A 14,460-nucleotide genomic window follows, 5' to 3' on the forward strand; every position below is an offset into this window, starting at 1 on the left:
GCTGAGGATCGAACCCGGGCCACACGCATGCCAGGCGAGCGCGCTACCGCTTGAGCCACATCCCCAGCCCGATTTACTCATTTTTTGATCTTGCTCATTATTCTGAGAATAATTTTCAATCTGAGAATCCGTACTTTTTTTAAGTTATGGAAATGTCTTAGCAAGTATCTTTTTAAAAATATTGCTTTTTCTCTCATTTTCTTCCTGTACAGAATACTAGGTAAATGTTGGAGCCTCCCCATGTATTGCCTGTACTTTTAAACTGCACTTTCATGTTTTGTTTATTTGGTTTTGGGATTGAACTTGGAGCCTTGCACATGCTAATCATGCACTCTCCCACGTAATGGTACCTCAAGCCTGTGTACTTTCTACTTTGAACTTCTGATTCTCCTGCCTTGTCTCCTGAGTAGCTGGGATTACAGGTGTGTGCCATGGTTTCTGGCTATACTTAAATATTTTAAGTTTATCTTACTTCTGTGCTAAGTATTAGAGTATTGACTCCTTTTATGTGACCTTGAAAATTTTTTTCATTTCCAGATGAAATAAGTTTTTTAAAAACCTATGATGTAGACTTTTTCTTTTCTTTTCTTTTTTTTGAGAGTAGGAATTTTCCAAATGAGAAGAGTCAGAACTCCTATAGGGCTAGAGGGGACTTTATAGGGTTTACCCTACTGTAGAATTTAAAATAAGCATGCTGAGCATACATACATAAGAAATTATGAAATAAAGACAGGCCTAATGATAAAATAACATATATTTAAAAACTGAATTAGAAAATTGGATCATAAAAAGAAGAATACAAAAAACCATCATGGACAAGCAAGTTTTAATCCAAGGAACAAAAGGAATTTTTTTTCAGTACTGATAATTGAACCCAGTGGTAGGCTACCACTGAGCTACATCTCTAGCCCCTTTAATTTTTTTATTTTGGGACAGGGTTGCTGAGTTGCCCGGTGTGGCCTTAAACTTGTGATCCTCCTATTTCAGTCTCTCTAAAAGTCACTGGGATTACAGTAGTGCACCCCTGTGCCTGGCTATAAAACCCTTCACAATGTATTAATATAATTCACATATAAATGAACTAAAGAAGAAAACAACACAACAACAAAACCATTCCATAAAAGATATGTAACAGAACCCAAGAGCAAGAATCAAAGACCTTTTTCCTGTCTTTTGAGCTTCAGCTGTCATTGTTCTTAAGTTTGGAGCAGGGGTTGGGGAGATGCGGGTGGGGATGTCCAAGCAGGATCCACTATGTCACGTTCTCTACTCTTGAATGATCGACAGTTTGACCATCTTCAAGTATTGGCAATTTTTTTCTCTCCCCTGTCAAATTCTATAACCTTATTCCATTTTAATGTCATTTTCCTGGCAAGGACGAGGACCAAAGTACGATGTTCAAACAGAAACAGTGATGGAAAGCATTTTTATTTGTTTTCAGTGCTAAATTGAATTGCTTCTGTTGAGATGAGCATATGGTTTTATATTAATTATTAATTATGTTTATATATATATTTATATATTTTATAATATTATACAATTATTTTATTCCTTGGATTAAACTCTGCTTGGCCATGAATTTTTTTTGTGTGTGTGCTTTTTGATCTTGTTATCCTTGATGGATTTAGGTTTGATCATATTTTATGTAGTTTAAATATTTTAATTTAAATATTCTTCTTATTTATTTATTTTTAATATTTTTATTATTCTTACATAATGAGTTGCAATTCTGTCTCTTATTTTTATTTTTATTTTTTTGGTACTAGGGATTGAATCCAGGAGCACTTAACCACTGAGCCACATCCCTAGCCCTTTTTTATATTATATTCAGATACAGGGTCTTGCTGAGTTGCTTAGGGTCTCACTAAATTGCTGAGACTGGCTTTGAACTAGCCATCCTCCTGTCTCAGCCTCCAAAGCTGCTGGGATTACAGGCATGTGCCACTGTGCCCAGCTCTGTCTTCTGTTTTCTCTTCTCTGGAACAACATGTATAAATTAAATTTTTCAGGGTTGGTAGAACTCCTTTGTAAAGCTGGCCTGTTAGAGGTTTTTGTTGTTTTTTTTAAAAATATTTTTAGTTGTAGATGGACACAATGGTTCATTTATTTTTTATTTAGGTTTATGTGGTGCTGAGAATCGAACCCAGGGCCTCACACACATGCTAGGCAAGTGCTGTACCACTGAGCCACAACCCCAGCCCCTGTTAGAGGTTTTTGATAGATGTATTTAAAATGACTGCTTCATTTCCTTATGTTATAGCTTTGCATTTGATTTTCTGTTTTTTCTTTCTTGACTGAGTTTTGGTAAGTTGTGCTTATCTAGGAAATTACACTCTTCTAAGAAAATAGTCATATTTTCCATTTTTGGTTGGGTACAAACATGTTCTTTTATGATTTAAATAACATTGACCATGTCTATATTTATATACCCTTTTTTCTCTGATATTGTTTACTTGTGACTTCCTTCTCCTTTTTCCTTATTCTGTTTTATCAAAAGTACATCTAGTTTAACATTCTTTTCAAAAAAATAGCTCTTGGGAGTTTATTGTGTGTGGCAGACACTATTCTAAGCAGTGGCGTGAACAAAATGGATTTAAAAAAAATCCCTGCCTTGTTTGAAAGTATAATGTAATGTGGGCAGGCAGTCAGTAAACAGTAAGTATAGCAAATTAGCAAATTCCATAGTAGATTAGAAGGTGATGATTGTTGTGCAAGTAGATGGTGAATATGGTTGAAAATTGAACATATGATTCCACTGGTAGAGTCAACAGGATTTACTTAGCATTTGTGTTGTAACATGAAATTATAAAAATATTATAGTAAGAAACCAGTGCCTGGGGAGAGGGTCAGTTCTTTTCCTCTCTCTCAGCCTTTCTTCAGGAACCTCAGGGGTCCCTATCTTTTGGATTATATATAACTACCCTGGGAGTTCCACTTCTCCCTCTTGAAATGTAAACATACCTGTACCAGGCTTTTAAAAAATATTTTTAAAAAATTATTTTTAGTTGTAGATGGACACAACACCTTTATTTTTATGTGGTGCTAAGGATTGAACTCAGTGCCTTCCCCACGAGAGGCAAACACTCTACCACTGAGCTACAACCCCAGCCCCTGTACCAAGCTTTAAGGCTAGAGGTTTAACAGATGCCTGTGAAAACAGCTGGTTCTTCTTATCTGTGTCTGTAAGCATGCTTTCTGTTAGAGACCTGGCCCAAGGCCTGCAGCCTCATAGATTAGGAACACTTTTAAAATGAGGAAAAAAGCCCCAATGAGAGGATGGCATCTAAGATGATGCCAAATAACATATATATAGGGAGAAACTGTGGATCAGGGCTCAGAATTTGTATTCTCTGGGACGCCCATGTAAATAAAGTTTGGAGTTCTCTCCGAGTGCTTCTGGTTAATTCTTGATGGGTCTGTTTCCCGCAACAGTGAGAGGAAGGGAAGAATCAAGACATATCCAAGAAGCTTGGCCTACAAAATCACAGTGACAGTTGCTGATGGTGTTGCTTGGGTTGCACTGTTTTCTATATTTCAACTACCATATTTATATTTCTTTCCCTATATTTTATTTGGAGTTGATGCACTGTTCTTTTCTGAGTTAAGAGAGTAAATTGTCTAATCTAAATCTTTCCCTTTTTCACTGTAACATTTTAATTTAAGGTTATATATTTCCCCTGTTAAAAGATAAACTTAGGCACTTAAAATTTGCTTTTCGAAGTTTATTAGAGGCCAACAATGATTCATGAATTAGCTTCTGACCACAATTGGTCCAGGACTTCACCAAAGAGGCATGAAGGAAAAACTTTTAAGAGATACATGTGGAGCAAGGCAAAAAAAAAAAAAAAAATACTTGTGTGATTAATGTGGATTGGAGCCAGGTGCTGTGGCAATTTGTAATCCCAGTGGCTCAGGAGGCTGAGGCAAGAAGATCGCAAATTGGAGCCCAGTCTCAGCAACTTAAAAAGACCTGTCTCAAAATAAAAAATTAAAAGGGCTGGGGACATAGCTCAGTGGGAGAGCATCCCTGAGTACCATAAAGAAAGAAAAATGAAGTGGTAGCATTAAAGTCCCTAGCTATAGATTAGTTGGCCACTTCAGATCGGTAGTGCTTAAGTTTCATTTTCCCCCTGGCGTGGTGTTCTCCATTTGTTGGGTTTTTGGTTTACTCAGGTAGGCACTCAGGCTCTAGTACTGCCTCAGATAATGGCTTTCCAATAAACCATTTTAACACCCTAAGAGCTGTGTTAGCTGCCTTACACAAATTTTTATCTGTATTGTTTTTCTTGTCATTTAGTTTTTAACATTCTTTACCTTCCATCGTGATTTTTCTTCAACCCACACATTACTTAGAACAGTATTTTTTTTCAACATTTCACAGATATATTTTAACATTTAACAAATGTACTTTTAAATAACTTTTGGTATTGATTTCTCTTTCTATTACATTTTATTTAGATGATATTGTCTGGATGATATTGATTATTTGATGATTGTTGAGGCTTGCTGTATTAGAATAGAGTTACTATAATGAAATGCTCTAGGCAACTCACTTTAAAAAGAGAAAAGAGAGATAGAGATATAGTTCAGTTGCTGGAGTGCTTGCCTTGCATGCACAAAGCCCTGGGTTCAACCCCTAGCACCGCCAAAAATTAAAAAAGAAGAGACCTAGTCTCAAAAATAAAAAAGGCCTGGGGCTATAGCTCAGAGGTAGAGCAACATCCCCTGGGTTCAATCCCTAGTAACACATACACACACACATACACAAATACACACACACACATGAAGGGAGGGGTGGGAAAAAGAGGAAGAAGGCTTATTTAGTTTATGGTTTTGGAGGTTCAAGTCTAAGATAAGGAGGCCCTTTTGATTTGGCCTCTGGTTTGGGTGGCTCATCGTGATGGGTGTGTGTTGGAGCAAAATGTTACATCTCAAGCCAGGAGTTGAGAAAGAAAGAAGAGGAGTTCAAGGCCCCACAGTCCCCTTTGAAAGCATATCCCCAAAGACCTAAGGACCGCTCATTAGGCCCCACCTCTTACAGATCTACTGTACCTCCTAATACTACCACCTTGGGGACCAAGACTTCACATAGAAAACTTTGGGGGACACCCAAATTATATCAAACCATAGTACTGCCTTGTGACATGTTATGCTCATCTAAAAGGACTCAATTTTGCTGTATGGATGCAGATTTTTCTATATGACCAATAGAGTAGATTTACTAACTTAAGTAGATTAAATCTCATGTTTCAGCAGAATCCTTTCATCTAAAAGCCAAACACTGGGGAAAGCAGATGAAGAGTACAGGTGAGCATCTTTCTCTTTCATGTGTAGATTGCAGGCTGAGGAGCTCAGGGGTGAAGTAGGAGAGCTGCACCCAGAGTGGGCTTGGATCCAGGAGTGTCTAAGAGCTGGCTGCTCAGAAAGGCTTTGTCAGGAAATTAGGGACAAGATCTGGGGCTCAGAAGCAGTGATGGGCTGAAGCTCCATAAGGCCTTGCTGTGTGAGGTATATTCTCTGAGGACTGAGGATCCCGCAATCCACTCGTGACACCACATTCTAGTTCATCCCAGATCCTGTGTTGTGTCTGTGTCCCCAGTTACCTCTGACAGCAGATAATCGCTGCAGAATCTAAAATTTCTGTCTTCCTCTGTGGAGGGGCCTGCACAGAATAAAATCTGCCATCTGGACTTTTCTTGGAACCACTGATTCTGGGAATCACTTTGTTCTGTGACAGTGCAGCTAGGAAGCTGCCAACAGCACATGATTGTGCTGTGTACTTAGGTCAGTGTGCACCCTACTGCTCCTGCCAAGCTCTCCTTGTTGGCGGTGTGGAAGTCAGGGACCACTCCCCTGCATCACAAAAAGGGACATGGGTGTGGGATGCCTGGTATTGACCATGGACCAGATTTTCAACTTCCTGAAAGGAAGCTGATATTGTAAAAGACCCTTCAATGACCTTGGCCATAAAATAGCCAGTTTAATGGTGTGTATTGTAAGGTGCTGCTGAGTAGGTGTAGCTTGTTAAAGCTGTTCTCTGTCAGTTGGCTAGCAGCCAATGGCTGGGTGCTGGGAGGTTCTAGAATTTCTCTGGACTCCACGTAAGGACAAGAAGTGGTTATGTGTGGGTAGGGCATTTGAAACCCTCCAGGATGGGCAGTTAGAGCAGGATGAGCCTAGTCCCCAGGGCAATGGCTTGTTTGGTGTGTTGAGGGCTCTTTTTAGAAAATTGTTTTACTTTGGTGGGGTGGCCATAACAACGTGCCACAGGCTAGGGTAACTTAAACAACAAAAACTTTGTGTCTCACAGTTCTGGAGGCTGGAAGTCTGAGATCAAGGTGTTGGCAGGGTGGGTTCCCTCTGAGGGCTGCAAGAAAAGAACATTTCCCAGGCCTCTCTATGGCTTCCAGATGGCCGTCTTCTTCCTCTGCTTCTTCACATCATCTTTTCTCTGTTGCTGTCCAAATTTCCTTTTCTTATAAGGACTCTGGTTCTATTGGATTAAGGACCACCATACTGACCTCATTTTAACTGAATTACCTTTGTAAACACCCTTTCTCCAAATTTAGTCATATTCTAAATTATCAGTGGTTAGAACTTCCACATAAGAACTCTGTTCAGCCCCTGATAGCCATTTCAATGTGGGCTTTAACCTCCTCTAATTGAGCAATATTCATAATCTTCTCTAGTATTTCATTCTTAGGCATGAAAAATATTCACAGATTTTGGTAACAGAATTAATGCAGGTTTTAATCACTAAGTGATTCTTGTCCTAGCTGACTTATAATAAACAGCATGCCTGAAAGCCCCTGTTTCTTTCTTCCTTCCAAGAACATCGTTCTTTCCCCATTCTTTCCTCTAAAAATAGATGACCTTACTCTGGATGTTCTTGTTCTGTTTTGTTTTCCTCCAGGGGATGTACCTCTTACCCCACAGCCAAAGTGCACTGATTTCCAGAATGCCAACCTCCTCCGAGGCACCAATCTCAAAGTGCAGTTTCTCCTCTTTGCACCTTCAGATCCTAGCTGTGGGCAGCTACTGGAAGAAAGCAGTGACATCCAAGACTCTGGGTTCAATGCCAGTCTGGGAACCAAACTAATTATTCACGGATTCAGGTGGGAGCTAACCAGCCAGTAGGATCTCTTCAACTGAGAACTATGAAGGGGACATAGTGCCACAGGAATTTAGTGGGGAGCAAGGGGAGGATTTACTGACCATCACATGATCCATCTCTCAAGCCCTGCTGTTTTGGAAGACATCTCATCAACACTCACACCCCTGTGTCCTTCATTCTTGTGAGTCATGAATATGGACATGCATACTCACAAACAGTACATATATGTGTGACCTTGACAAGTCACTCCATACACAGAACTTCAGTTTCCACATCTGAATTAAAGAAGTTGTAGGGACATCTCAGTGGTTCCTGAGTGAAAACATCATGCTATTACCCCTGAAGTGTGGGCTGTGTGACATGATTCATCTCAGACAGTAAGGTCACAGGCTTTGTGAAGTTACCAAGGGGTGATGGCATGGTGTTTTTACGTCGGGTTTTATTTCCTTTTTTTCACTTTTTCCCTGGTTTTGTGACCTGAGAAACTTCTATTTATGGGTACTTCCATCATACCCAAAGTTTAGTGTTTCTCAGGAGTTACAACACATCTCTTCTACAAGTTCTGATATCCTACGGTCCAAAGTTTGTCATAGCATATAGTCACCGAGTCTCAATTCAATCACTCCTTCCTTCCAACAACTTTCACCCGAAGTCCAAGACAAGACCAAGAACAGAAAGGTTCCCAAGAGGAACAAAGGAGAGACTGTGGTGGAATAGTAGCACTGTAGAACCACTCAAGTTGAGGGTATCTGATGAAGAGTAGGCACAGAGGATCACCACTTCCTGATTCCTGTCCTCTCCACCTCCTGGATCCCTGGATTCCCAGCCACATAATTCCTAGACATTCCCTCCTCACTCTTGTTCCAAAGTCTGTCCTCAGGCAAGCCTCACACTCAGTCACTATCCAAGGCTGAGCCTGTGCTTCCAATGCAGGGATGGCTAAGAGAGCTGGAGAGCTCATCAGGCCAGTTGTCTGTCTGCTTCTATGTCCCCCCAAACCCCTTTCCATGGCACAATCCAATCTGCACTCCTCTGCCCACATGAGCATGCTCAGATTGTTCCTATAGTGGAGGTTATTTCAAAAACTTTATTTCTGATCCCAATCTATTGGGAAAGATTTCTGAAAAAATTTCCATCACTCTGTTTCTATAGAAGTTTCATTATACCTTAAGTTTCAGAAAAACAGGGACTATATCTTATTTTTTTTTTATCTCTTAGAAAACATATAACATACTACCTGGCCCATAGGTACGCAACAAAAGTTTGTTGAATGAGTGGATGAGTGAATGAATGAATGAAAATATCCTCAAGGAAAGAGCCTATATTCTAGAATAAGAATTAAGGTCACAAATATAAAGTTTAGGGTACAAAGTCATCTTTTCCACAAATAACACAAACAGGAGTTAGGCAGTGCGTGTGGTTTATGTAGTTTAGCATTGCACAAATGTGCCTGATTGAAAGTAGATGGGTTAAAATTCAGCTTGAGCTCTGAGCCCTGGCTTGAGGCTGCAACTACCTGGACCATAAGGCACCCAGGTATAATTTACACAAAGCCTCCTCTGTTGGCAGGAGGCTTGGCAACTTTGGGATCATGTCCTCCCTGTGTCCAAAGCACTGCATGATAAATTCCCCCTTATACCTACTTTCTAGTTTTGACTTCTTCTCTGGGTTGGGATTAACAGAGGCTTCCATGACAATGGGTATCAGCTTGGCAGGTCATTTTCCTCTCCTTTTTGTCCCCATGTCTAGGGCTTTAGGAAAAAAGCCTTCCTGGATTAATACATTCATTAGAGCCCTTCTGAATGCAGTAGATGCAAACGTGATCGCTGTGGACTGGGTTTACGGATCTACAGGTGTCTACTACTCGGCTGTGGAAAATGTGGTTAAGCTGAGCCTGGAGATTTCCCGTTTCCTCAGTAAACTCTTGGTAGGTGCAAAAGAGCTCAGGGTGATTTGGGGCTACTTACAGAGGAGAGACAGGGCACAAAGAGAAAAAAAAAATCACCTGTTAAGGGGGCTCAGGGCAGAAGCAGAGCCCTTCAGGGCTTGTTGGTCTTTAGATCAAATCTCGAGTTAGTCACTTGGTGTTGAACCTGGCCGAGGCTCCTGCTCCTCCTCTGTAAAAGGAGTAGTAGATGGGCAGTGCAGGTTGCCTGGAATTTAGTGGCTCCTTAATAGGGGATGTCCTGGTCATTAGTCACACACTTTGAAGTGAGGGGATTGTCAGGGAAGGGAAGAGGAAAAGTGATTGATGGATGAGAGGTCTGCCCTTTTCTCCAAATCATGGGTGGTGGGTGTGTCTTGCCCAGGGCACTCAGCCTCTGAAGTCTATGGGAAAAGTTGTTGTGATCCAAAACAAATTCACTGTCAATGCCCATTCCAGGCGCTGGGTGTATCAAAGTCTTCTATCCACATCATTGGAGTTAGCCTGGGGGCCCATGTTGGGGGCATGGTGGGACATTTCTACAAAGGCCAGTTGGGACGGATCACAGGTAACATTTTCCCTGACCATCCTCCCAGGGTTCAGAGATAGAAAGGAATTGCCCTGGACATGCCTCTTTTGAGGTAGGCAGAGTGGTATATTGAGCCATTATATGATTGAGTCATCTATTACCACTAACATTTATTTATTGTAGTTGTTTTACATAAAATGCTATCATTACTATTGCATGGTCTCTAATATTAGTATCAGAGGCTGTGTACTTCTGAGCCCCAGTGTCTAGATCTATAAAACGAGCTGTAAAATCCCTTATCTCCTTGGCCCACTGTGGGAATCACCTTCAGTTTTGCTACATACCTTCAAATGTGGGAGGGGGACTTTATGCTTCAGGAGCCATTCTCAAACAATAACGGACTAGGGCGATGTGGTAAATACCCCAACTTCCTGGCTCTTTGGTGGGATAATTCTGAGTCATGTTCCACATACTCTTCCAGTGAGGCCCCAATGGGGTGAGAACTAGTTGCCCCTGAAGGTTAATATGAGCACATTAGCCATTGCCAAATGGTTGGTATTATCAAACTCATTTTAGAGCCAGAAAAACTGGGTCATTGAAGGTTACCACAAGAGAGACAACAGTGAGTGGGGTTTCTTGAGTGAGGTGGTCCTGAGTTAGTTCTCCCAAACCTTGGTCTTTGCTGGAGCACTCCATGATCTGAACTGGAGGGGTATCCAGGAAGGCGTATGGTGGTCCCATTGCAGTTCCTACAGCTGAGAGGAAAGGGAGCTCCTAATAGCTATCTGTTCTTGCAGGCTTAGACCCCGCTGGACCAGAGTACACCAGAGCCAGTCTGGAGGAGCGCTTGGATGCTGGAGATGCCCTCTTTGTGGAAGCCATCCACACAGACAGCGACAGTGAGCAGGATGGGGGTGGGGGATACTTGCGTGTGTGACGTGTCTGGGGAGAGGGAGTAAGCACAAGGCAGAAGCCAGGAGGTTGGCACCTAGTGGTATGGCCCTGTATCTCTCAGGGCTTCTGCTGTACAGTCATTACGAGAATGATCTTCAAAGTCTCTTTCGGGAGTCGTTCTGTGACCACTGAGACAGCTGGTTTTCTTTTTAGCAGCCAATACACGTAGGATTTTCATTTATGGATGAAACTCACTTGTTTGGGAGTCCCTCTCTCTGATTCAAAACCAGACTTTGTACTGAGAAGGGATTGGGGAGGACGTTGCTGCCCAACTGACTTATGGGAAAGCTATGCTGCTTTTTCAGGGTGATTGTGTCTGGTCCCTGGGGATGGGGAGATTCCTCTCCCCATCTGGACTCCCCTTCTCCTCTGTGAACAAGCCCAATCCTCAGTGCAATGGAGAATGAGAAGCCCCCTGCCAATGGTGACAGACACAGGAAAGACCCCCCAACTCTCAATCCATTATATCCAAATTAAGCCCTTCTGATCAACTGGGAAGCAAGGTGGACAGTCTTCCTCATTTCTACTTGATAGAAAATGCCCAGAGTCTGTGCCAAGCACTGTACTCAGTGTCATTGAAGCAAGGAGAAATAACATCTGGCCTGACCAAAAGAGTTTTCAGTCAAGTGAGATCTTGTCTCAAAAAATAAAAAGGGTTGCGGATGTGGCTCAGAGGTTGAGAGCCCCTGGGTTCAATCCTCAGTACCAAAAACAAACAAAGATACAAAAAAAAAATGGTACCCATATTCACCAAATAAAATCAAGAAATACTCCTCAATCAAGTTTGCATGAAATAATATTATGAACTTGGTAAATTTGAAGGAGATGTCTCATTCTCTGTGGTCACAAGCCTTCTCTAGCATCCAAGACCCACAGACTAGTGATTCTGGAAGAAGCCCATGTAGCCTCGTTCACACCTTCACTGCCCAGAGGGGAAACCAAAGCCCATGGCACTCTGTCTGCCTCTGTCAAGTGAATTAACCTTGTTCATTAATAACACAAGTCCTTTATGCCCCTAATTTGGCTAACCAGATGACTTATTAGGTCTCCAGTTACCTGAGATAGGTCTTAGGCCCTTCAAAGTTCCTGATTGGATTGAAAAAAATTCATTCCATTTATTCAATCCATCTTTACTGAGCTATGTAACCAGTACTGAGAATACAGCAGTGAACAAGGCTTAGACAAGGTCCCTGCCCACTCAGAACTCATAGGCTTCGGGATCAGGCACTTATCTATTTATTCACTCAATAACTATTAGGCACTCACTATGAGCCAGGGAATGTGGTAGGTGGTAAGGACCCAGCAGAGAAATGTCACGCAAAAGACCTGCCATTGTGGATCTTACATCCAAGGAAACAAATGAGATGATTACACATTTTGATTATTATAATGAAGAAGCAGTGAGGGTTGGGGGTGACAGGTAGGGGATCTGCTCCATAGGATTCTTGGAGAACATCTGCTCAAGAAGAGGTGGGGTAGATCTTAGTGGATGAGAACAAGTCAGCCCTGGGAAGGCTGGGAGAAGAGCATTCCAGGTACAGAGGATCCCTCCAGCTAGAAGTGAAATGCAGGCCTGGACACAGGTTTGTTCTAGAGACAAAAAAAAGGGTACCATATGGTTAGAGGGCAGAGAAGGAGGAGGAGGTGTTGAGTGTGTTGGACAAGAGGGAACAGTCTAGGCTGGACTCTGCAAGGAGCTTCCCTTTGGTTCTAAGATCCCTGAGAATAGGGCAGTGACTTGGATTTCTTTAAGAGACTGCAGCTTCTATACAGGGAACCAAGTACAGGAGGGTACTAAGAGAGGCCCAGAGGCCCAGGACAGGGCAATTGCAGGGGTTGTCTGGGTGAGAGGTTGGAGACTTGAGCCAAGGTGATGGCAGTAGGAGAAAGATTCAGAATATATTTCTAAATATACTCTGAGATAGAGCTGACCACACTCTAATGGGCTGGGTGTGGGAAGTGAGGGTAAGGCCGGGATTAAGGGTGATTTCTGTGTCTCTGCTTAACCCTTGGGTAGATGTCATAAAACAAATAATTCACTGTTTCTTACAACAGTGACAGATGACCTGAAGGAGAAAATCAGGGTCCCTGGTGGTTGGGCTAACCCAGCCTGGGGTTGGGAGAGGGGTCAGATGTGCTATATGGGAGGGCCTAGGAGATAGCCCCAGTGAAAGAGGAAGACTAGAGTCTCTCTTAAACTCAGCTCTTTGTAGTCACATCATATTTCCACTCAGTGAAGAAAGCACAAAAGTATGTTTTGCGGGAGACTGTGGAAATGTGGCCCAAAACTTATTTATCTGAAGTATTGCTTGAAGGAAAACAGAAACTAGGAAATTTACTAAGTTTATAATATTTTTTATAATACAAACTTGATTGAGGAGTATTTTCTTGATTTTATTTGGTGAATGCAGGTACCATTTTTTTGTTGTTGTTGCTTCTTTCTTTGTTTTGGTATTGAGAACTGAGCCCAGGCGCACTTAACTTCTGAGCCACATCCTCAGCCCTTTTTATTTTTTATTTTGAGATAAGATCTCACTGATTTGCTTAGGGCCTCACTGAGTTGCTGAGGCTGGCTTTAAACTCATGGTCCTCCTGCTTCAGCCTCCTGAGCTGCTGGGATTACAGGCGAGTATGGGTATCTTATACATTGATTCTTCTTTGGTTCAGCATGACTCGTCTTACAAAGTCTTGGAGCTCTTTGGAGTGAGGTGGACACAGACAGGGTGGGCTCCTAAGGCCAGAATTCAGGCACTGCTGCCAGTGGACCCTACTGTGGGTCCCGGAAGATATGTTCCTGAAGTAAGAAGGTAATGGGATTCTGCCTCTTTCAGATTTGGGCATTCGGATTCCTGTTGGACATGTGGACTACTTCGTCAACGGAGGCCAGGACCAGCCTGGCTGTCCCACGTTCATTCATGCAGGTCAGAAAGCCAGAGCATTGGTGTTTGCCTGCCGCACAAGCTGGAGACCAACGTTGGTCTTCACACTGAATTGACCAGTGAGGGCCACTGAGGGTTTTCTGACAATACCCTTTGCTGAGTCCTATAGTGCCTCACTCTGCACTTACCAAGAATCTTTGGAGACCTGAATTTCAGACAAATTTTCAGCCTGATTTTGGAAGCTGCCCTCCCCACTTAACTTAGGCCCTGACCCAACTTCACATCACTCAAGCCAATCACTTCTTATTCTTCCTTGTGCCCTGATTTGTGGCAAAGCCCACACAAGCTGCATTCTCTGCAGAGTGGGGCTGTGGCAGAAACAAGCCAATGGGCCCAAAGCTAGTTAGCCCAGGAATCCATTCACTGCATGACCACTTCACCAAATATAAGAAACTTAACTGTTTTCTAAAATTATCTTCAAGATCTCCTCCTCCTCCTCTTCCTTCTTCTTTGTACCCAGAAGCACTTAATCACTAAGCCACATCCCCACCCCTTTTTATTTTTTATTTTGAGACAATGCCTTGCTAAGTTGCTGAGGTTGCTTTTGAACTTGCAATCTTCCTGCCTCAGCCTCCCAAGCTACTGGGATTACAGGAGTGCTAAAATGATCTTCTTGAACACATGCAATCAATATACATTTCTTCTATTCTACATACATTCTTCTGGAATGTTCTTTTTGAATATATATTCTTCATAGCATTATTTATTTAAAAATATTAAATTTGTCAAAAGCTAAGCATTAAGGACTGTTTAGTCATATTCTTTGTATGACCATGACTAATATATTGACACTTCATATAGAAGTTTTAAATGCTGATTTCTATTTTTATTTTCCGGCTTCACTATATTCTTAACACTTTAAGGATACCTTTGACAATTTTATTGAATAATCACTAATCTGCTTTACCAAATTTAGTAGTTTTCTAAAAATATGCTTCTTTTTGACAGTTTATTGAGTAATTTCAGTTATTTTGATCAGGTGGCCTAGTTTGGTTTCAAT

General features: G+C 41.9%; 1 protein-coding gene across 10 annotated transcripts in view; it reads left to right on the forward strand.

Moving 5' to 3' along the window:
* Nucleotides 1-14,460, forward strand: part of PLA1A (phospholipase A1 member A) — a 46,348-nt gene that overhangs the window by 7,199 nt on the left and 24,689 nt on the right. For 5 of the 10 annotated variants that reach the window (XR_014023006.1, XM_081301740.1, XM_081301739.1 and 2 more), the window contains exons 2-7: nt 5,254-5,307; nt 6,914-7,115; nt 8,864-9,041; nt 9,498-9,606; nt 10,365-10,466; nt 13,353-13,442. Coding sequence is in view for 9 of the 10 variants with exons in the window: in XM_081301740.1 (XP_081157866.1) it covers nt 5,254-5,307; nt 6,914-7,115; nt 8,864-9,041; nt 9,498-9,606; nt 10,365-10,466; nt 13,353-13,442 (735 nt within the window). In the remaining variant the exon portion in view is untranslated. The other 5 variants (XM_081301737.1, XM_081301738.1, XM_081301736.1 and 2 more) reach the window with 4 other exon arrangements.

Source organism: Spermophilus citellus (assembly GCF_964194105.1).
Source record: "Spermophilus citellus genome assembly, chromosome: 7".
NCBI lineage: Eukaryota > Metazoa > Chordata > Mammalia > Rodentia > Sciuridae > Spermophilus > Spermophilus citellus.